The sequence below is a fragment of the Corythoichthys intestinalis genome, chromosome 4 (genome assembly GCF_030265065.1).
Source record: "Corythoichthys intestinalis isolate RoL2023-P3 chromosome 4, ASM3026506v1, whole genome shotgun sequence".
Classification (NCBI taxonomy): Eukaryota; Metazoa; Chordata; class Actinopteri; order Syngnathiformes; family Syngnathidae; genus Corythoichthys; species Corythoichthys intestinalis.
The window spans coordinates 22,786,449-22,809,634 of record NC_080398.1 but is presented as its reverse complement, the minus strand read 5'-3'; the positions used below and the strand labels follow the sequence as shown (position 1 = coordinate 22,809,634).

At 40.2% G+C, this 23,186-nt stretch overlaps 3 protein-coding genes across 3 annotated transcripts in view; 2 read left to right on the top strand and 1 right to left on the bottom strand.

Moving 5' to 3' along the window:
* Positions 1-14,525, bottom strand: part of LOC130914617 (hemicentin-1-like) — a 46,511-nt gene extending 31,986 nt beyond the window's left edge. Inside the window, exons 1-2 of the mRNA XM_057833983.1 lie at positions 14,391-14,525; positions 11,515-11,606 (exon numbers count right to left, since the gene is read on the bottom strand). Coding sequence (XP_057689966.1) covers positions 11,515-11,530 — 16 coding nt within the window. The 5' untranslated portion in view covers positions 11,531-11,606; positions 14,391-14,525. The remainder of the gene's footprint in view (positions 1-11,514; positions 11,607-14,390) is intronic.
* LOC130914622 (hemicentin-1-like) overlaps positions 1-23,186 on the top strand; it is a 52,185-nt gene that overhangs the window by 15,585 nt on the left and 13,414 nt on the right. The gene's annotated exons all lie outside the window — the stretch shown is intronic.
* Positions 7,998-23,057, top strand: LOC130914620 (carcinoembryonic antigen-related cell adhesion molecule 5-like). Its single transcript, XM_057833987.1, has 10 exons — positions 7,998-8,127; positions 8,482-8,814; positions 8,972-9,250; positions 11,495-11,761; positions 14,321-14,593; positions 16,372-16,626; positions 16,716-16,824; positions 16,985-17,031; positions 17,137-17,189; positions 19,631-23,057. The coding sequence occupies exons 1-10, from the start codon at positions 8,082-8,084 to the stop codon at positions 19,841-19,843; spliced, it is 1,875 nt and encodes a 624-aa protein (XP_057689970.1). The 5' UTR covers positions 7,998-8,081; the 3' UTR covers positions 19,844-23,057.

Below are 23,186 nucleotides of genomic sequence, written 5' to 3'. Positions count from 1 at the left end.
TTAATAAAACAAATACACACCATTAGAAGTTTTAGGTCAGACTACTTTGATTTTCCTGGCATTTACAGTTTTTCATGATTGTTAACAAACAAAAATCTAAACTTTACAGATATTAGAGGTAAAAAAAAAAATCCCTTGAACTGGATTTTTTTTTTTTTTTTCAAAACATATTAGCAAATTGAAACATAAGTATATTAAGTTAAATAGAAAATTCTAAACTAAAATAAATGCAGTCATTTAAGTGAGCCTAAAACCACAGCCACAGCTCAACATTATTAACATCAGAACAAAAATAATTATTTTCCATAAATGCACGTGTGTATGACTCGTATTATGTTTATATTATACACACACTCTAGCAACACACAGTTGCCAGAGAGAAAAAAAAACACGTTTTACCACTGCTAGACACACTAAACACACTGGAGTTAACTCTCGTAGCTGGTTGGAAACGTTCATGACAGTGTTTACCAGAGGTGGGAATCTTTGGGCACCTAACGATTTGATTACGATAACGATTCAGAGACTCCGATTCGATTATAAATCGATTAATGATGCCCCCCTCCCCCCATTAAAAAAAAAAAAAGTTTTGTGTATTTGTTCCAAAATTGTTCAAAAATCCTCTCAGGCTAAATAAACCAAACTACTATTTTAGTATCAAGTTACCGGTTAAAAACAGTAAATAAAGTACTCTTGTCCCCATTCTGTATCATCAGCTTTAAACTACATTCAATTGATTTAATGTTGTGAATCAACCGTTAAAGTTGTTAAAATGGCGCCCGATATTCCATAATTTTCCTCATGTCTACTTTCGACATGTGAAAGTTTTAAAACTGTTTCATCATTTAAAAATAGATTCAAGTCAAGATTTTGCCGATTTAGGGGTATTTTAGATAAAAAGTAATTAGGTTCTCTACAACAGAGCCTTCTAGAGAAGTCTACTGCTTTAAGATGGCGCCTGTTTACTCGCGCGGGAAAGTCTGTCATTTCACATCTAGTCTAGATATATGTGATATCTACCATAGCCGTATGTTGCCGTATGTTTGTAGCAACTAGCAACTGGGCGCTGTTTGTAGCAGCTGATGGCCGCAGTCAGGTATTTTTTTTAACCTAGCGGCATTAGCTGCACATGATATTTACTCTCGGTCTGTTCCTCATTGTGTCCCGAAGACCGCGCTGACTGCGTTTTATTTCCGCTTTACCTGGTATAATTCAATAATCGGAATTTGGATGTTTGTGAATCGTTCTCGAATCTTCCACGGCTGAATCGCGAATAATCTAAAAATCGGAAATTTTGCACGCCTCTAGTGTTTACTAACCTTAAATTTTTTATAAATGCAAAATCATATTGGAGGTATTGCATCCGTAGCAGCCACCCTCCGCAAACATGGTTTACATGTCAGTTTGCCCTCCTCCTCTAAGCCACGGCCGTCTGTAACTTTCCTGTAACCGAAGTATTCCCATACCAGCGATCTCGTTTTTGGTGATGGGGGGAAAATGTTCAGGCGTTTCACCTCCTCCACCCGTCGTGTAGCACAGCTGACTCACTGACACTGAGCAACAACCGGTGGGGGAGGGTTGAGCCTTGCAGCTGCAAGCGAGGGATTTCTCCGCGCATTTTTAGGACGTAAAAGATAACATACCTGAGGGACGGTATGACAGAAAATGTTTGGGGTTTTGAAACTTGACGTTTTCATACCACAGTATACCTTGAAACCGGCAATCAGCACGTCTAGATGCTTCATCATGACGAATCCTCAGTCATGTACAAAAAGAAAAAAGGCTGCATATTTGTGTGCTGTTTAATTTTTTGTTTTTTGTTTGTTTGAACAGTTTTGAACAATTTCAATCAAAATCTAAACTTGGCCACAATTTGCACAACCCTAATTTCATGTACGATTCGTTCAACCCAAATTGTCATTACTTCACACTCCCTTATCCTCCCTAGACTCTGACTTTCCTTTTTTACACTCTGATGCCAATTGCACACAACACACAATGTTCAGTTGTTGCACACACCTCTCATGTAAAAGCTCAAGGCTTCAACCTACAAAACACTGCAGTCAATTGCACAATAACACGTTGTCAAAACACTACACGCAATGTTCTGTTGTTACACACTCTTCTCATGTAACATGTCAGTGGTCTGAACCTACAACGCACAAGTGTTCAAAACTCAACACATTCAAGTCTAGTGAGCAATTTATTAGCAATAAGGACTGCACTATATAGTAGATGATTTGTTAAAACAATATTTTGTAAATACCTTCCTTCCCAACAGACACACACACACACACTGTTACGAGTACCCCTGCTGGTCAGGGGCCGCGAGCGTAACATAAGACGGCAGTGACAAATCAAAATTGCAAATCAAAAGAATTTATTTAACAAAAGAAACAATGGACACAGAGCACACAAAAATTCTCCCAACCCCCTGCACTATGCAGCAAACACCAAATAAAAAGTTCCAAAAACCCCAACTAAACCTGGAACCCAAAACAACCCCCAAACTAAATCACTACCGTGGCAGGCACCTATTGTGCCCCAAAATACATGGGTGGTGTTGCCGCTCTATCTAATGGACTAATACAGAGGGTTACCTACGTGAGGTGGGAGACACGATGTATACTAGTGATGTTACGCTCGAAGCAGACGCTCGAGACAAGTGTCGAGTGCTTGCGGCAGATGTATCACGAATCAATCGTCCCAATGTCTCGCTGGATCCGGTGGAACAGCTCGTGACGTCACGCTCGAAGCAGACGTCCGACAAGTGTCGAGCGCTTGCGGCAACAAGTATTCCGATACGTTGTACTGATGTCTCGCTTCATTCAGTGGAAAAACACCTGGCCGCGGAAGCAAAGCGTTGTGATGTCACACGCGCACAGGCGGTTTTTGCTATGGGCAATGTGGGCGACCGCCCAGGGCGCAATCTATTTGGGGGCGCACAAGCGCCCTCGGAAGAAAAAAAAAATATCCGCTAGTTTTCTAGACTTATACCGCTCATTTCCACGTCAAGTTAGTAGAGTGGGCGCTAGGGCGCCCCTTACTAACATGTTACTGATGCTGAGAGTCGTGTGTGTCAGAGGAAAAGGCAGGGGGAAACGGGAGGGGGATCAGTTGCTCGCAACTGCAGAGTGAGTGAGCAGGACGAGTCTCAATCTCTCTCAGAGGGAAAGCAAGGAGGGGGGCGGGCCTCCTTACTCTATACAGTTTTTCACAGGCCACCTCATTATTCATGTGACTACTTAAAGAAATGGTGATTTTTTTCCAAGAAAGTCCATTAATGGGTCTATCATATTCCTCGTTCAATACTCTATAAGAAAAATATAACATATATGCATGTAAAATAATCCTAAATGATTTTATTAGCAATTTTAATACTCCTTTTAGCGAGGTTACTTGGGTATGCGGTATGCCGCTGCGTACGTTCCCATAGCAACTAGTCCTGTTATTGTCCTACGTCAAAAGCGCTGCATATTCTGAGAACGAGAATAGGCGTAAGTGTAAGGTGCGCATTTTGAGCAGAGGACGGCCACCCCACCTGTTAGGATTAATCTGTGCGTCCATGAACGAATGTAAGTATTTCCTCTTCATGCCATAAAGTTCTTATGATAAGTTAGAGCCGTCATCAGCGCGACCGTTTCGTGTTTTTCCTGTTACGTCAGCTGGTTGATCCCACTCGTTCTCGCTGCGTCGAGGAGAGCGTTCTTTACTTTATATTCGCATTGCACATTTGCTTTAAGAGGGAAGGTGTTAGTTTAGCGTCTTAAAATGATGTTGTACATCCATATGAGTGTAAAGTGCTTAGTTTTCGCCACTTTTATGGCCAAGATGACCGCACGCAGCGTGCACTCGAACCCCCCACCCCCACCTTCGTGTTCATTTTACTGCACAAATATGTATGTGTGTCACGTGACTCAGAGTGAGTGGGCGGTGATCGGGCCCTTTTTTAATTGGCAAAATGAAAAGTTATCCGTCTGGAAATAAAAAAAGAAAAAAAAAGCAGAAGAGGAGAAAAGGAAGCAAGACAGCGGTGAGTGTACTATGTTACTGTAGTTTTATGTCCTAATGTAGTCGAAGCACTGCAGACTAGTAGTAGTAAACCAATTCACTGCCTTAACTTGTTGTAACTAGCTTGTTAGCGTTTGCTAACAGCATTGCAGCATGCTAGCGTTTCTTCATACATAAAGATGTTACCTAGAACATTAAATCAGTGTTTAGAATCACCATACACAATGATCAGCCAGAATGAAAAGATGTTACATGATTCACTTCTGTGCCAGAATGTTATAACTTACCAGCTAGTCAGTAGAATACGGTATGTGTAAAGGTATGTGTACTAAGCACAATAATAATAATAATAATAATCTGAAGTACATTTTGTTTATTAAGCCAAATGTGTGTAAATAATTAAGGATATTGTGAAGTGAATGAATAATGCAATTTGGGGGGGGGGCGGGCACTTTGAGTGTCCAAAAAAGCGCTCTATGAGAGCGAGGTTTTATTAGACTTTTATTAAATATGCTATTGTTACAAGACCAACTGTCCCCCTTACTTGCACATGCTCAAAGGGCCCCATGTTGCCTGTTGCCTAGGGCCCCCGGGTACCCTTGCTACGCCTCTGAGCGGGGGATAGACTATTTTAATAAAATAACGTAAAAAACGTAACACATTCTTGTGTTTGATGTCGGCGGGGGGGGGGGTAGTTTGGATGTCGGTTTTGGGGCGCTGATGGGGTGGTTCGCCCAGGGTGCGAAAGTAGCCAGGACCGCCACTGCACACGCGTGTCGGCCATGAGCGTGGACGTGTCACTCAGGTAGCGAGGGGTCGAGTCAGTCAATTTGGTTCAAACTCACAATGCTTATAAAAAAGGGGATATATCCCTCAAAATGTTGTGGGTTGTGAGGAGAGCTTTTGCGCGCATTACGTCATATTGAGAACGAGGGAGAGTAAAGCAAAATTAGATCAGATTACACATTAGATTAATTTGCAAATGCACATAGTATAGGCATTCATTGACATACTATACACTGATTTATATAATACGCCCCCCCCACACACACACACACACACCCAAGTTACTCTTTGTGTCTGTCAGTTAGTCAATTTTTGTGTCTGGTTTTGTGTCTGTCTGTCAGTTTTTGTGTTTGCCTATCTGCCAGTTTGTATATTTGTTCGTGCCATGTGAGAGAATATTCTCAAAAGCTGGAGAGGTCATTAGCAAAAAGAGGAACCGGCTGAAACCAAATGCTGCTGAGATGATTTTGTTTTTAAATAAAAATGTGTGAAACACCCAAATCCCCATCCCAGTGTCACTAGCATGCTATACACCTACCATCAAGAGTTCCCTATTCCACAAGCATTTCCGTTTTTCATTTAAAAGTAACAAAACCGCTTTTTGTTTTTGTTATTATTTTTAATTAATCTGGGGAAGAATAAAGAATAAATTTCATGCTAGGGGTCGAACCCACTACTGCTTGCACACTAGGCAAAGTATGTAACCACCATACGACCCACATATTTAGTTGCTCAGATGACACTTGGTTATATGAAAGTTCAATATATTTCTGTCCAACATATGTCATCAAACTGAATTGTTTCAAATGCCTCATAGCACTGAACCATTTCAACACATTTGCTTCAGTGATACAGAAAGCAGTGGTGAAGCAGTGTCATGACTCACCACACCGATTCATGGCAAATGCTTCATAACACTGAACCATTTCGACACATTGCTTGATATTGATTCACTGCCTCAGAAAGCTTCGGTTTCTCCATCACTAATGTATACTTGCAGGACAGTGTATAGCTAAAGTCCCTACCTCTGTGCTCCGCGCCAACCTAAAGAAAAAGAGCTCATTAATAAGCAAGTGGCAGAAAGCAAACGTCACAAACAGAATCAGTCAAAACATAACAGGCTTCAACAAACCAACACAACCAAATTGAGAGCTGCCACCGCCTCTCCTGAACAGAGCAAACAATTCAACTTATATAGTGGCAGGACGAAATAGATGATTGGATGATTGGCTAATGAGGAAGTGGTTCCAGCTGTGGAGGCCTTCTGAGATCACACAGGTGGAAACTACTGCAAAGGAAAAATAGAGGTGAAAACCAACATAAACCAGTATAAAGTGAAAGGGAAAACATAGATACCTGAACAAAAAGATAAATTACTCTCCATCCGTAACACTCACACACACACACACAAAATCTACGAATCACTCATGTGGTTAAAAGACCTCTGACTGTGATCATACATTTAACCAGTAGGGGTTACTAAATGAACCCTTTCTCGAACCAATTGGCTCAAGTGGTTCAATGCCGCACGAGGCTTCATCTCACCGTCTCGAGAGGCGGCAGGGTGGCGATGAACTCAAAAAATTATTTAATGATAATGAAGGAATCTGACCCTTTAGCCAGATTGCCGGAATCACGCCAGCTGGACCCGCGCTCGCGCAGATCCGAAGACCCGGGCCAGCGAAAATCCGGCAACCCAGCCAAAAGGCCAAACCCCACGCTTTCACCTTAGTCTTAACCCCGTGTACTGACTCCATTTTGAAAGCTGGAAAAAGGCTTCGAAACACAAGTTGACAATTTATTCTGAGTCGACAGCAATCATACAGCACAGAGGGACCCAGGCGAGGATTCAGCGCCACCATATCACAAGTCAACAAAAGGTTCCTGAGGAAAAAAATGACAACGATTAGTTAAACATGGTCTATATGAAGGCTTTCGCGGGGCAGTCTGTGGTCAGAAGAAGGGTGTGTTTGGGTGTTGTTTAGGATTATTGTCTGTTTGTGGATTGGACAGGAGGATTCGGGAGTTACTGTTGTCAGGGCAACGAGGGTTGTGGATTTTGCCACCTCAGCGTCAAAGGGGCTCTTGGAGTCTTATCAGTTATGTTATCAGTTGGATATCGGGCATTCTCCGGTGTTCCTTGTGTTGGGACTGGGCGTCCCGCCATTTGTTCTGGACTGTCCGGAAGAACTGATTGCAAGAGTTCGTGGTGCAGACGTGGGCTTGTCAGCGTCAATCTTGCTTGGTCAATTGCATGACGGACACATTGGGCTTCCATGATAAGAAGGCATCATGTATCTCTTATGCCCTATAGTTTGCTTGTTTTCCTTAAACTACGGTATACAGTAAGTGCTATTTATTTTATATTGGGCTTGTTAGAGTAATACAAAGTCAAACAGTAAATACGAAAAACGATACTATTCCCTAATTGATTTTAATAAGTGTGTTAAAGTAATACAAACAGTCGATCGGTAAATACGAGAAAATATACTATTCCCTGATTGATTATATTAAGTGTGTTAGAATATTGCAAACAGTTAGACGGAGCCTACGAGAAAAGGTACTATCTCCTTCATTAACTACAAAAACCCAAAGTGCAAGCCTTGGGATGAACATAAAAGCGACAATGACACAGCAACGACTTAACAGAAACTGGGAGCTTAAATACACAGACAAGGGGTAACGAAACAATGAGGCACAGGTGGGTGACACAAGAGGCAGCGCATTGGTCAGCACACAAGGAGCAGGCCACAAAAGGTGAAATCAATGAATAATCACAATGACCAGACACACTAGGGTAAAATCTTAACAAAACTCAACTAAGGCCTGACAAGGATGAAACAGTGAGTGCATCTTTAGGATAGTTATTCAGATGTTCTGACAAACTTCAATGTTGTTTTTTTTTTTTTTTTTTAAACTGAGCGCTGAAAGTGCATGAAACTACAGTACAGTAACGCGACCCCGACAAGGATAAATGGTGTTGAAAATTCATGCATGCATAGATGGATGGATGGATAAAGTACCTCACTTTACATACCTCTGTGCCTTTGTATTAACTAAAGCACAAACACAAGAGGGCAATGCAGTGCCACTTTTGAAAATGTGACCTACAGTTTCTGTATTAGTTTATTGCCTAAATGTTCCTGGGCTGTGACACAATGCACAGCCAGGAAGGCTTCTTCCTCTTCTTGTGCAATTAGCACTGCCGGAAGAGCGCATTTATTGAGCTACTTTGGCCTAGTAAATGCGACATTCTCAGCTGGATAATTTTCTGAAAGATTAAAATGGACACACTAACAGTACTTTGTATCGTCTCTGTGGCTTTAACAGGTAAGTCTCATATTTGAGAATGAAAAATGGCTAGTGTAAGTAGTAGTGTAAATTTATGCGATAGTAATATGTACTGACAGCATTTCAAATGAGATCAGAATGTAACTTGTATTTTTTTAAATTCTTTAGGATTGTTTGAGCAAGCCAGTCAAAGTGCAAATAACTGAGCTCAATCATAAAGTTAATGATAGGGTACTTCAGAAACTGGACATTCGCTCATGTAGCAATGATTTGCCTTGTAAACTTTACTGAAGAGTGGATATTTGTATGATTATTCATTCATTCATTCATTTTCCATGCCGCTTATTCCTCACGAGGGTAGCTCTTTAAAAAAAATACAAATCTGTCGTTCAGGTTTAACTGCAGGATCCGGTGTGTTGCCAAACGGGCCTCTGATGGCTGCCGTTGGAGGATCTGTGAGGTTCAACACCACAGTGACCCCCACAGCACAACCATTCCCAGTGGTGACTTGGACATTAATCAAAGAAAGCGAGGAAATACCCATCATAACAGCCAGAACTAAAAACATAACCGATTCCCGCTTTGAGGGCAGGATCACTCTCTTCATTCAGACTGGGTCTCTTGAGCTCACTCAACTTGCTCTGAATGACAGCGGAGAATACAGAGTTCTCATCATCACAGATGACGACAAACAAATCAGCGGAACTACTTCACTGCAAACACTTGGTAAGCAGATATTTCATGCGTGTAGTATCTGAGCTGATGATCAGTATGTATTGTTATATTTGTATTTACATGTAACCTTAACCTAAGCCCAACACCAACCATCCTCTATAAAGACCAGCATGATTTCTCTACATTTTTTGTTATTTTGCACCCACAGTTCCAGTCTCCAATGCAACATTAAAAGTCAATAGCACAGAGCTTGTGGAGTTTAACAGCACCGTCCGCCTATCCTGCTCGTCCTTTGGATCATTCATCAATTTCCAATGGTTGAATGGCAGCGCTGTGATTTCAGCCGGTGACACAGTTCAGCTCACAGACGATGGCGCTACACTAACTCTCACCCCGGTGACCCGCTATGACCACGGGTTGTTCAAATGTCGGGTGTCCAATGCTATCAGCGAAGTCACCAGCGAACCAGTGCATCTTTCTGTCAGCTGTAAGGACCTTTCTTTATATCTTTCACCACAAAAACATTGGATCTATCTGCACAACCTAAACAAATCTACTACAAAAGCTTTTATGTTTGCTCGTTTAAACAGGATCACCAACTACATTTTGTATCTGTTGTGTTCCCAATTCTTAGCCAGATAACTTAACTAGCTACCTAATTTATATACTGTATATCTATATTTTTTTAAATAAAGAATCCAGACATTTTGAGGGGCTTTCCCTCCAATCACAAAATACATACAATATATATGATATGGTAAACAAAGATATTTTAATGCTGGGCAGCAGCTCGAACTATCCAGCGTTTGCCATCTTAAAATCCGAAAATTGATTTATTGTGTTTGTATGTGTGTGAAAGCAGGCTTACAGCGCTGGCCAAAAATATTTGCACCCCTATAATTCTGTCAGATAATGCTCAATTTCTCCTAGAAAATGATTGAAATTACAAAAGCTTTGGTAGTAATAGCTCCATTTATTTTGCTTGAAATGAAAAAACACAAAAGAGAACGGGAAAAGTAAATAAATCATTATCATTTTACACAAAACTCCCCAAAAAAATGGGCTGGACAAAAGCATTGGCACCCTTTGAAAAATCATGTGATGCTTCTCTAATTTGTGTAATTAACAGCACTTGTTACTTACCTGTGAAACATAACAGGTGGTGGCAAAAACTAAATCACACTTGCAGCCAGTTAAAATGGATTTAAGTTGACCCTACCTCTGTCCTGTGTGCTTGTGTGTACCACATTGAGCATGGAGAAAAGAAGACCAAAGAACTGTCTCAGGACTTGAGACGCAAAATTGTGAGGAAGCATTGGCAATCTCAAGGCTACAAGTCCATCTCCAAAGACCTGAATGTTCCTGTGTCTACCATGCGCAGTGTCATCTATAAGTGTAACACCCATGGCACTGTGGCTAACCTCCCTAAATGTGGACGGAAAAGAAAATTTGACGAGAGATTTCAAGGAAAGATTGTGCGGATGGTGGATAAAGAACCTCGACTAACACCCAAACAAGTTCAAGCTGTCCTGCATTCTGAGGGTACAAGTGTCAACCCGTACTATCCATCAGCGTCTGAATGAAAAGGGACTCTATGCTACGATACCCATTAAGACCCCATTTCTGAACCAGAGACATAAAAAAGACCGGCTGGAGTTTGCCAAAACTTACCTGAGAAAGCCAAAAACATTTTGGAAGAATGTTCCCTGGTCAGATGAGACAAAAGTAGAGCTTTTTGGGAAAAGGCATAAACATAAAGTGTACAGGGAAAAAAACGAGTCCTTCAAAGTAAAGAACACGGTCCCCACTGTTAAACATGGCTTAATAGTTTCCCTGATGTTTTGGGGTTGCTTTGCTTCATCTGGCACTGGACTGCTTGACCGTGTGTATGGTATTATGAAGTCTGAAGACTACCAACATTTTTTGCAGAATAATGTAGAGCCCAGAGAGAGAAGGCACTGGAGACTTCTAAAATGGCCAGCAATGAGTCCAACTTGAATCCCACAGAACACCTGAGGAGAGATCTGAAAATGACAGTTTGGAGAAGGCACCCCTCAAATCTCAGAGACCTGGAGCAGTTGGCCAAAGAAGAATGGTCTAAAATTCCAGCAGAGCATTGTAAGAAACTCATTGATGGATACCGGAAGCGGTTGTTCGCAGTTATTTTGTCTAAAGATTGTGCTACGAAGTATTAGGCTGAGGATGCCAATACTTTTGTCCGGCCCGTTTTTGTTTTGTGTAAAATGATAATGATTTTTTTTTTTTTTTTCATTAGCATTTGTAATTGCAATCATTTCTGGGAAAAATTGAGCAATTACTGACAGAATTGCAGGGGTGTCAATACTTTTGCCCAACAGTCTAAGGGAGAATGCACAGAAAGGTTTCAACACAATAAAACAGTTGCATGTGTGGTCACTTCCTCTTCTTATTTTCAATTCTCAGAGCACTATTTGCTGTAGCGTCAGAGAACAGACTTTTCATTCATAACAATAAGAGTTTAATCGTGTGGGATGGTCAAGGAGCATCACGACCTGCCCAAATTGAGCATTATACTTTGTTTCTGACAGAGCCAGCACAACCTGGCTGTTAGTGCCCTTACAAGGCTAACACTCAAGAATGTAGACTACTTTTCTTGACATGGCAGGTGTTCAAAATTATTTGGTCAGTGAATGTTTGACTTCGCTGCTTGTGGCAGTTCCCAGATATCTCATCTGCACACCATGTTTTTCAGTTGGCCCAGATGATACATACCTCCAGGTGTCTCCATTAGAAGAATACATCGCAGAAGGGTCAAACATCAACCTTTCCTGTTTCAGTGCCTCCAGACCGTCGGCTATTTATACCTGGTTTTTGGATGGGAAGGATCTGTCAAAGTTTGGATCAAATCTCTTGCTAATGAACATTCAGCAGAGTCAGAGTGGAAACTACAGCTGCCTGGCTTTTAATGGAAATACCATGAGACACAAAATATCTCAGCCCTCTTCGGTCAATGTGCTAAGTAAGATCAACGACTGTCGTAGTAATCATTGTTATCAATCATGCCGACAACATGAATCCTTAGTTTATTTTACCCGTGCTATGAAGAATGAAGGAAATTGCTCAGATTTTTTCCTGTCACATGTTGCTAGGCAGAATTTAGAGGACTTAATTACCGCATTGGCCCGAATATAAGACGGCCCTGATTATAAGACGACCCCCTATTTTTCAAGACTCAAGTTTGAAAAAAGACTTTTTAAACACCAAATTAATTTTTATACAGAAAATAATTACAGTACATCTGAAACAAAGGATTATAACAATATATTTCAGAGAAAAAGCATGTTATTTTGCCTCATTCAAATCTAAATATCTGAACATTTAAATATGTAAACTAAAGTGCAATCACATTCGTAAATGAATGGCTTCTGGTTTTAGAAATGTAAATAAATCAATCTATTGTGATAAAACAACCAAATTGCAATAACTGCATTAGCCATCAAAGTGAGGTCTAACTGTAACTGTAGTCTTGAAACAAATCTGAATAAGGAAAAACACTGCTATAAAATAATGCAAACTGGTTAAACTTGAGAGTAGCTGAGATCTATCATGACAGAACATTACTCCTCAAACTCAGAATTCGCTTCAATGATATCGGCGCCATCTAGCGTCGTGAATGGGTATAATGTCTAGACCCCGAATATACAGTATACAGTAAATAAGTATTTAGTCAACCACTAATTGTGCAAGTTCTCCCACTTGAAAATGTTAGAGAGGCCTGTAATTGTCATCATGGGTAAACCTCAACCATGAACGACAGAATGTGGGGAAAAAAAAAAAAACAGAAAATGACATTGTTTGATTTTTAAAGAATTTATTTGCAAATCATGGTGAAAAATAAGTATTTGGTCAATACCAAAAGTTCATCTCAATACTTTGTTATGTACCCTTTGTTGGCAATAACGGAGGCCAAACGTTTTCTGTAACTCTTCACAAGCTTTTCACACACTGTTGCTGGTATTTTGGCCCATTCCTCTATGCAGATCTCCTCTAGAGCAGTGATGTTTTGGGGCTGTCGGGCAACACGGACTTTTAACTCCCTCCACAGATTTTCTATGGGGTTGAGATCTGGAGACTGGCTCAGCCACTCCAGGACCTCCTTTGTTGCCCTGGCTGTGTGTTTGGGATCATTGTCATGCTGAAAGACCCAGCCACGTCTCATCTTCAATGCCCTTGCTGATGGAAGGAGATTTTCACTCAAAATCTCGATATATGGCCCCATTCATTCTTTCCTTTACACAGATCAGTCGTCCTGGTCCCTTTGCAGAAAAACAGCCCCAAAGCATGATGTTTCCACCCCCATGTTTCAGAGTGGGTATGGTGTTCTTCGGATGCAATTCAGTATTCTTTCTCCTCCAAACACAAGAACCTGTGTTTCTACCAAAAAGTTCTATTTTGGTTTCATCTGACCATAACACATTCAACACATTCAAATGCTCTCTAGCGAACCGCAGATGGGACTGGACGTGTACTTTCTTCAGCAGGGGGACACGTCTGGCAGTGCAGGATTTGAGTCCCTGGCGGTGTTTCTGATAGTAGCCTTTGTTACTGTGGTCCCAGCTCTCTTTAGGTCATTCACTAGGTCCCCCCGTGTGGTTCTGGGATTATTGCTCATCGTTCTTGTTATCATTTTGATGCCACGGGGTGAGATCTTGCATGGAGCCCCAGATCGAGGGAGATTATCAGTGGTCTTGTATGTCTTCCATTTTCTAATAATTGCTCCCACAGTTGATTTCTTTACACCAAGCGTTTTACCTATTGCATATTCAGTCTTCCCAGCCTGGTGCAGGGCAGGTCTACAATTTTGTCTCTGGTGTCCTTCGACAGCTCTTTGGTCTTGGCCATAGTGGAGTTTGGAGTGTGACTGACTGAGGTTGTGGACAGGTGTCTTTTATACCGATAGAGTTAAAACAGGTGCTATTAATACAGGTAACGAGTGGAGCCTCGTTAGACCTCGTTAGAAGAAGTTAGACCTCTTTGGCAGCCAGAAATCTAGCTTGTTTGTAGGTGACCAATTACTTATTTTCCACTCTAATTTGGAAATAAATTATTCAAAAATCAAACAATGTGATTTTCTGTTTTGTTTTTGTTTTTTTTTCCTATTCTGTCTCTCAAGGTCTAGGTTTACCCATGTTGACAATTACAGGCCTCTCTTATCTTTTCAAGTAGGAGAACTTGCACAATTGGTGGTTGACTAAATACTTATTTGCCCCACTGTATGACGACTCCCACTTTTTCAGTCTTATTTCAATGCAAAAAACACCGTCTTATATTCGGGCCAATACGGTACAACTGCTCCATAGGCCAACAGAAAATGGTCATGCTTCCAGTCATGTCCACTTGGGAGTTTGAATGACAAACTACGTAAGGTTGGTGATGATAAGAGGACAAGTTTATGTAGCTCAAATCACAACTCTGTCATAACTAGCAAATTCAACATCGAAACACAGACACGTTGTTTGACCCTCCAGATAATTCTAATAATTGCTTAGAATATTAATCCAAATTCTATCTTCAACAGAAAGAATTTCAAACACTTCCATCACACCATCAACCACTCACCCAACAGAAGGAAGAATGCTGAATCTTACCTGTGACGCCGCTGGGTCGGTTTTCTTCAGAGAGTGGACTAAGAACGGCTTGGTGCTGGTCCCAGATGACCACATAACCCTCCATGACAAGGATGCAGTCCTCTCGTTCCACACCGTTAATAGATCCGACAGCGCTCCGTATTCCTGTCGGGTTAGCAACCCCATTAACACCGAAGAAATAACATACAACATACTTGTTAACTGTAAGTAATTGGCAACAACCACCACTAGTATCACTCAACTTACATACACACGCAATGTGTACAAAAACATTGGCTAGGCAAGTACTTTTGCAATTTTTTTCCCCCAGACCATATTGCGTTGGGTCTTTACAGGTTTTATTTTGCATCCATTACAATTAGGGGAGGGAACCTCTGGTAACTCACGATACGATTTGCAATACAACGCTCAAGATAACGATGAGTTCACGATATAGCGATACAACGGTTATCTAGACATTGGTCAGGAATTCATTCTACAAAACAACTAATAAACTGGGGGAAAAAAAGCTATCTTCACCTTCTGCTATAAGTTTATCTTTAGTAGACGTCCAATCCATTTGAACTGTAAGGGTGGCAGCAAATGAACCACTCCCACTTCTATAGCCGTCAGTGGAAGCCAACGACAGGCAACCAGGTCATTTTGGGGTCATTTCAGGTCATTACCTGTTGATTTTCAGTCAACTTCCTGCTAATTTCGGGGCATTTTATAGGTCACTTCCTGTTCTGTAACTATAAATTAACACCAAAATAAAAGCAAGTTACTAAAAATCAACAGGAAGTGACCTGAAAGTGCCCCCAAATTTAAAGGAAGGAACTGGAACTCAACAGGAAGTGACCTGAAAATGCCCTAAAATTAAAGGATGTTACTGACGTGACCTGTTCTGTAACCCAAAATCAACAGGAAGTGAGCTGAAAATTCACCAAAATTAAAGGATGTGAGTGATGCGACTAGGGCTGCAGCTATCGAATATTTTAGTAATCGAGTATTCGACTGAAAACTCTATCGATTAATAGAGTAATCGGATTTAAAAAAAATGTTTAGGTTAAGAGCAATTATAAATATACATGAGAAAACAAGACATTTCATCTAATATTGAACCATTTTTAGTCAATCAATGTCTTTATTTTTTATGTACATTGTTAAAAACAGCCAACACTTGCATCTCAAATGTGACTAGAAAGGGGGAAAAAAAGACAAATTCACTGCTTTCACTCAAAAAACTTCTAGATTTTACAAAAAACAAAACATCTTATTTCTTACTTAAAAATGTCATTACGCTTGATAACTCACATCACTTAAAAGTTAGGAGTTTTTCCGGCGTGTTTCAATTGAATATTCATTTGTATCAAGCTGTTTTTAAGTTCTAGTTACGTTTTAAGTTAGTCTAAACTAAGTGCTGATAGGATTTTAAGTTTTTGCAGTGTTCAAAATAAATGTTAACGTTACATGAGCAAGGGACAGTAATGTTAATCTTATTTATTAGCGCTGAAAAGTTGACTACATTAAGATAGCGGCTGTTTACCAACGCCGCCGAGTCTGTCATTTCATTTAGTTCTATATATATGTGATATCTATGAGATGCATCAAATGTTACCTGCTACCACCGTAGCATCATGCGGGTGTAGTTTTTAGCAAAGTTGGCATAGTTTGTAGCGGCTGCCGGCTGCAGTAAGGTATTTTTGCTTCTTCCTCTGCTTAGAGCTGGCAAAATTAAACGATTCCTCGAGGCGAATAAAATTACTCGGATCAGTTTTTAAACTCTAGTTGCTCGAGTATTAGGTTCAGCTCTAGATGTGACCTGTTCTGTAACCCAAATTCACAGGAAGTGACCTGGGAACGAATGCAAAGTATCACGATATATCAACATTTGTATGTATTAAGTATTCGAAATAAACGTGTTCAATCAATTTCCATATTTTGTCACACCCCTAATTACAATGTATTGATGTTTCTAATTTAACATAACTTTGTTCTGCAGATGGGCCTGATTCTGTCCAAATCATGGGACCGAGCCAAATAAATGTAAAGCAAACATTAACATTAACCTGCTCTGCTGAGTCTGTTCCATTCGCCACTTTTACATGGACATCACTGAACCACACAAAATTATACAATTCTTCAACGTTCGTCAAAAGCAACATTAACTCTTCAGACAGCGGAAGCTACGTCTGTAGTGCATCGAATAACATAACTGGGAAAACCATATCTGCAGTCCACATTTTGACTGTATTAGGTAAGTTGGAGCATATATACTTAAAACTGCATTTGGAACGTATAATAATACTAACGAAGAACTGAGATTTTTAATTGTATACCACACAGATGAACCAGTAAGTCCATGTTCAGGTGGTTGCATCGCTGGCATCGTTGTGGCGTGTTTTGTTGTGTTTGGAGCAGCTTGTGGTGGAGGTTACTACATTTATCATAACCGGTAAGTATAATCATTACCACTAAATGCATTGCTAGAATTATCCAACATTTTAGTTATGCCGCTTTAGATGTACAAGGAAAATACGTTGCAAACGATTAAAATGGATTAACACGAACATTGTGAGTGCGTTCATACATAACATTACAATGTTGCAACACAGAAAACAGTTAAAGAATCACCCAGGCGAAAATACCTCTACCAGGTCAGGTAAGTGCAAAACTCAAATTCAGCTTTTATCTAATACCTGTGTATTTGTTTTGGATTAGAATCAACTGAATCTAATGTTGTTGAAACAATTATGTGTTGGATTAGATTTTGCTGCAGGAGGCAAAGGCCAGGACAACACAGCAGAAATAAAAAATCAGGTATAGAAAAAAAAATGTCATATTTTAGTGACAAATGGCGAGATTGACTGACACACCAACAGACTGAAAAATAGATTTGACAAATATAACAGACACAAAAATATACAGTTTGCTCATTGTAGAATTTGCTAAAACAAAACTCATACTCAATGCTAGCCCAAAAGTCTTGTTCAGTCCTGACGACTTTTAAATCCACAAAATTGAGTACAAAAATGTAATGGGTAATAATAATAATGATAATAATAATAATAATAGAGTAGGAGAGTAGGTACAGTGTATCACAAAAGTGAGTACACCCCTCGCATTTCTGCCGATATTTAAGTACCGTATTTTTCGGACTATAAGTCGCAGTTTTTTTTTTTTCATAGTTTGGCTGGGGCGCTACTTATACTCAGGAGCGACTTATGTGTGAAATTATTAACACATTATGATATCATTTCACACGTTATTTTGGTGTTTTGGAGTGACACTGATGGTTTGGTAAACTACATGTTCTTTATGCTATAGTTATCTGAATAACTCTTAATAGCTATGGCCACGTTCGCGTTCTGCCTTTGGCAATGTGTGTTCAATTGTATAATGTACTTTTTTATATTGAAATGCATGCTTTTAGTTTGTGGCGCTTTCACGCCCACGTGAGGGCGCACTCGCAGTTGTTTACATGAAGAAGACCGACAGCTACGTAGCTCTGAGTGAGTGGGCGAGTTAGCGAGAGAGAAATACGGCTGCGAACCTACGTTCATTGTTTATGCTTTTAAAATATCTCTATAGAGGCAACGCCTGTGTGTAAAAGCACCTAATTATCATTTATTTACGTTGATGCGAACCTGTTTGGTATCGAGGACGAAATGGATTCAGCAAATTATACGGACGTCCAGCATCGTCATTTTGGAGTTTAGCCAGCTGAATAGCCAGGACCGGGCCGTAGCGTCCTGGTGAGGACAGTATATTAGCATTTCGTTGTTCATGCACTGTACACTTTACACCTATTCAGCATTTTTTTCTCTTTTGTATTTTTATATCAAATTGCCTTTGAAGATGACATGTCTGTTCTATGTGTTGGATTTTATCCAGTAAATTTCCCCCAAAAATGCGACTTATAATCCGGTGCGACTTATATATGTTTTTTTTTTTCTCTTCGTTGGGCATTTTATGGCTGGTGCAACTTATACTCAGGTGCGACTTGTAGTCCGAAAAATACGGTATACCTTTTAATGGGACAACACTGACAAAATGACACATTGACACAATGAAAAGTAGTCTGTGTGCAGCTTATATGATGGAGTTAAATTATTTCCCCCTCAAAATAACTCAAAATATAGCCATTGATATAAACCCCTGGCAACAAAAGTGAGTACACCCATATGAAAAAACGTACATCCCTATATGTCCAAATTGAGGACTGCTTGTCATTTTCCCTCCAAAATATCATGTGACTCGTTACAGGAGTGCTGTCGGCATTGCTGCAGAGATTGAAGAGTTGGGGGGGTCAGCCTGTTAGTGTTTAGACTATACGCCACACTCTACATCAAATTGTTGTGCATTGCTGTCACCCCAGAAGGAAGCCTCTTCTGAAGATGGTACACATGAAATAGTTTGTTGAAGACATGTCGACAAAGCACATGGATTACTGGAACCATGTCCTATGGTCTGATGAAACGAGCGGGCTTTCTTGTGTACCGTCTTTAGAAGAGGCTTCCTCCTGGGGTGACAGCCATGCACACCGATTCGATGTAGAGTGCGGCGTATGGTCTAAACACTAACAGGCTGACCACCCAACTCTTCAATCTCTGCAGCAATGCTGACAGCACTCCTGGAACGAGTCACATGACATTTTGAAATGAAAATGACAAGCAGTACTCAATTTGGACATTTAAGGATGTACGTTTTCTCAAAGGGGTGTACTCACTTTTGTTTGCTAGGGTTTTAGGTATTAATGAGGGGGAAATAAATTAACTCTATTATATAAGCTGCACACAGACTACTTTTCATTGTGTCAAAGTTGTCATTTTGTCAGTGTTGTCCCATGAAAAGATATACTTAAAAATCTGCAAAAATGCGAGGGGTGTACTCACTTTTGTGATACACTGTATGTGAGCAGACTGAGAGACCGACTGACAATTAGATAGACAGATTGGCCAGCCGGCCGACTAACCAAGTCCCTGACAGACAGAACAATTGGCAGACTACTAACAGTACAATTGAGCTCGATACAACTTTGATTAAAGACTGATGAGTCTGTGATCGGTTTTGTTACGGCTTGTTGGACAAATTGCCTCCATGTAAATCTTTGGACTTTGACCAGGAAGAAGGTACACAGCTAAGTTATATTGAAGGGAGAAGCAAATGTTCTGAACAAATATTATCCCGTAATATGGTTGTGTCTAGTGAGGGAAGTGATACTTTTAGTTATTCATTTATCTGTTTCATCGTTCAACTAGGAGATGAACTACGCACAGCTGGGTCCGTTTTACTCCAAGGATAGTGGAAAGGTCCAGCTGAAAGTCCAGGATAACCATACAGAATACGCCGAGGTCAGAGTGAGAAACGGGCCTCCTTCTTACGAAGATCATGTACAACGAATGACGAGGCAAGCCCCTCAGCCGCTCGAAGCAAATGGAGCCCAAGTCAGCGGTCAGGTTCATAGCAACTAGTAAAGGTGTTGTGAAAGTGGAGCTCAGTCGACAAAAAGGCATATGGTCGCTGTTTCTTTTTGGCATGCTAATGAGAACTGGTGTTTGCATTGACAATGTACAAGTTAATCATTAATTTTTTTACCGAGAGTCAAAGCAGCACAATGTTGCTTTTATTATTTTCATCCACCGGATTTGACATGTCTCCATACAACAGGTGTGGGCTCAATATGACCTGCAGTGTCTTTGATTATTTTTCATACGATATATATTTCTGGCAACTTTCGGTTTTATCCTTCTACATTTCTTGGATAAATATAGAGGGATTATTTGTTTACTAACACAAAGGATGTGCACACATCATGGATGCAGAAAGCACCAGCTCCTTCTAAAGCCTAATTTACGCTTCTTCGTTGCGGTAATGACATGGCGACGGCATGGAAGCGTCGTCGTCAATGAGCATTCGAAGTTCTGCATCCTGGGAACGCCTTGCTCTGTAATTCACCACCAAGCCACTAGAGGGGTGTGGCGTTGTGTTTGTATAGTTTTGGGGGACTCTTGTCGAATTCCTTTTAGTTTTCTTTCGGTTAGACAACAATGACAACGAAATGGACTGCTTGAATATGGATCTTCAGCTCATCAACATTGAACAACAACATGTTGATCATACAAATGTTGAGCCGTAGGCGAAGCAGAAGACTGTACCAGATGTGGTCTGTCCGGCTGTTGATGCCGCCCAGAGACTGGCAGTCACAGTACGAATTCTAGCCTCGGGTAGAAGCCAGCAAGCTGTGGCGGCTAGCTTCACTGGCGTCGAGCACTGTGTCCAGTGTTTTGTCCGAGGTCTGCAAAGCATTGTGGACAGCCCTCCAGCCCGATATTTTGCCGTGTCCTATAACCAGGCAGTGAGAAGCCATAGCAGATTTCTGGCGGCTATGAAACGTCCCAAACTGCGTTGGAAGCCTTAATGGTAAGCACATTATCGTAAAAGCACCATGGCACTCGCAATCAGTGATGATGTACGTATCAGTTGTGTAAACTGTCTGTTGTTAAAAATTATACATAAAAACAACTCTTTTGATACCAAAGTTGTGCTTTATTCTACATCTCCTTGAAGTGTAAATGTAAAGTAACAGACTCATAGCAAAAATATGTCCAAAATACATGGTAAAGTGCACCAACCAAAAATAAGACGAACTGATAAAAAGCTGGCTGGGTCACCGCTTAGTGTGGCCATTCGCTTCCAAACATGCACATACTTGTCTCTGAGGTTCTTCCATTTTGTTATTGTAGCCCCTATCTATATCCTTCTGTATGTATACCGATAGGAGCTGCAATCTAGGTTCGGTTTATTTGGTTTGGATACGATAACCACATCAAACATCAGGTTTAGGCAATTGGAATGCTTTTTTTTGTATATTTTTAATGAACAATATAAAAAAAAAACAATTTTTAACAATTTAACACACAATTAACTATTAATAACACACTATAAAATTACCAACAAGAAAAATAGAAAAAAAATAGTCTTGAGTCTCAGTCAATTGTTTTGTCAAAGTCAAAATTTGTCCAATATTAGTTGCAGTGGCAACTAATTAAATGTCTCAGTTTTTTCTATTTCGATAGATTTTTCCCAAATGTTCGTTGGAGTGCACTCTTTTCGAAGAAAAAAATGTATGTATCAGTCCGATGATTGATACAATCCTACCGGACTGTTATTCCAGAATTATCGATGTTCTTGGTTCTTCAATCACTCTGGGTTAGCTCGCCATCGTTGAATCCAATCTGATGATCTTTCTTTTTTTTCCCAATCAGAAGAAAAAACCTGTATTTAACACAGGTCTTGGGTTACAATCTTTTCAGTTTCAATGTTTCAGTTTCATTTTTGTTGTACAACTTTTTCAAACATTACTGAGTGTAAACATTCAAGAATATACTTCTAGTCACTTACAAAGCATTTTGTATGCAATAAATGACATTTCCATAACACAAAAATGTTAATTAGGCTCTCAAAAGCATTTTTTCATGCAATACTGTAAGTGGTACATTTTCCATAACCAAAAACAGAAATTACATTTCTTTTCCTTTCAAATAGAAAATATATTTTATACCATTACAAACAGCAGTATATTTTGATAAAAATATCTCACTGAATAGTCTTAACTGACGACGCCTGGTCCTCTTCCTCTCACACAAGGCTTTTGGCCTGCATGATTAAGGCGCTAGCAGTTAGCCATGAATGCAAATTTAGCATTAGCGAATTGTTTCCACATCTTACCGAGTGGTTTCTGCTCAATATTTTCACCACGCGACCGTCTGAATTCTCTTTAAGCAACAGACGCCACACAGCAACAGTTGATGCATTCGTCAATTTGCTTTACTTTCTGGGGCGAACAAAACTTTTCCCCCTCAGTTAGAAAAAGCCAACGTTCCTAAAGGAAGTGCTGCATGCGCTGACATCATAGTTGTGAGTCTCTGACTTCATTCAAATGTCGCTCATGCCCTTTAGTGTTGTTATTGAGTATAACATTTCAATATTTTTCTCTGGGCTACATTATTAAGTATAACGCTTCAATATTTTTCTCTGGGCTACATCATCCATTCACTGACCTCCATCCCCATCTTTTCAGCAATCTCTTTCCGCAAATTGCTTGCCATTTGGCAATCTTTAGAAAACTTTGACGAAACTTAGTACAGGCGGTCGTACTTGCGGGCCTCTTCGACGATCCTCTTGTCAGCTTGGTCCATTTTTGAGTGTCGCGCAAGAAAGTTAGTAAATGGCGGTGATTTCGCGCTGAACCGGAAACAACAGTCTGAGCGGACCAATCACAGTCCATTTGCGTCAGGTCACCATGCGTTGACGGGACGTGTAGCTAGGATTTTGTGGGGGTGCACGTCAGGCTACGGCGTAGAGTCGTAAATCGGGTCTGCGTTGACGGCGTAGGTCTGCCATCACCGCAACGCAGAAGCATAAATCAGCCTAATGCGTTAATACTGCATCTCTGCTAGCCTTAATAGTATAGAAGAAGTGCTTTTTTTCACAAGATGTCTTTAAACCCTGGAAATACAGTGGTCTGTAATAAACGATATAGCTTTAGGATTCTATGTAATGTATGCTATAGATGAATGCATAGATCTGGCCAAAGACTGTTACACATGTTAAAATGTTTTGAAGATTTTTAGATTGTGAATATATGGATTAAAAGTGCCACATGATTTTTTTTTTTTTATTCCCCAGGGGACAAATAAAACTGATCCTTCCTCTTGTGTGGCGTTTCTGTTTCTGTTTTTATTTTTTTTGTTAAACACTTTGTTTAAAGAAAGGTTGTAACAGTTGGGAACCTGCTCTTTTATGGCTTGTACT

Bases quoted from the DNA above. Each gene is read 5' to 3' on its own strand.
- LOC130914620 (XM_057833987.1), top strand. From the start codon at position 8,082: ATGGACACACTAACAGTACTTTGTATCGTCTCTGTGGCTTTAACAG. The intron at 14,594-16,371 runs GTAAGTAATTGG...TTTGTTCTGCAG, and splicing joins ATACAACATACTTGTTAACT to ATGGGCCTGATTCTGTCCAA. The intron at 17,190-19,630 runs GTATAGAAAAAA...TCGTTCAACTAG, and splicing joins CAGCAGAAATAAAAAATCAG to GAGATGAACTACGCACAGCT.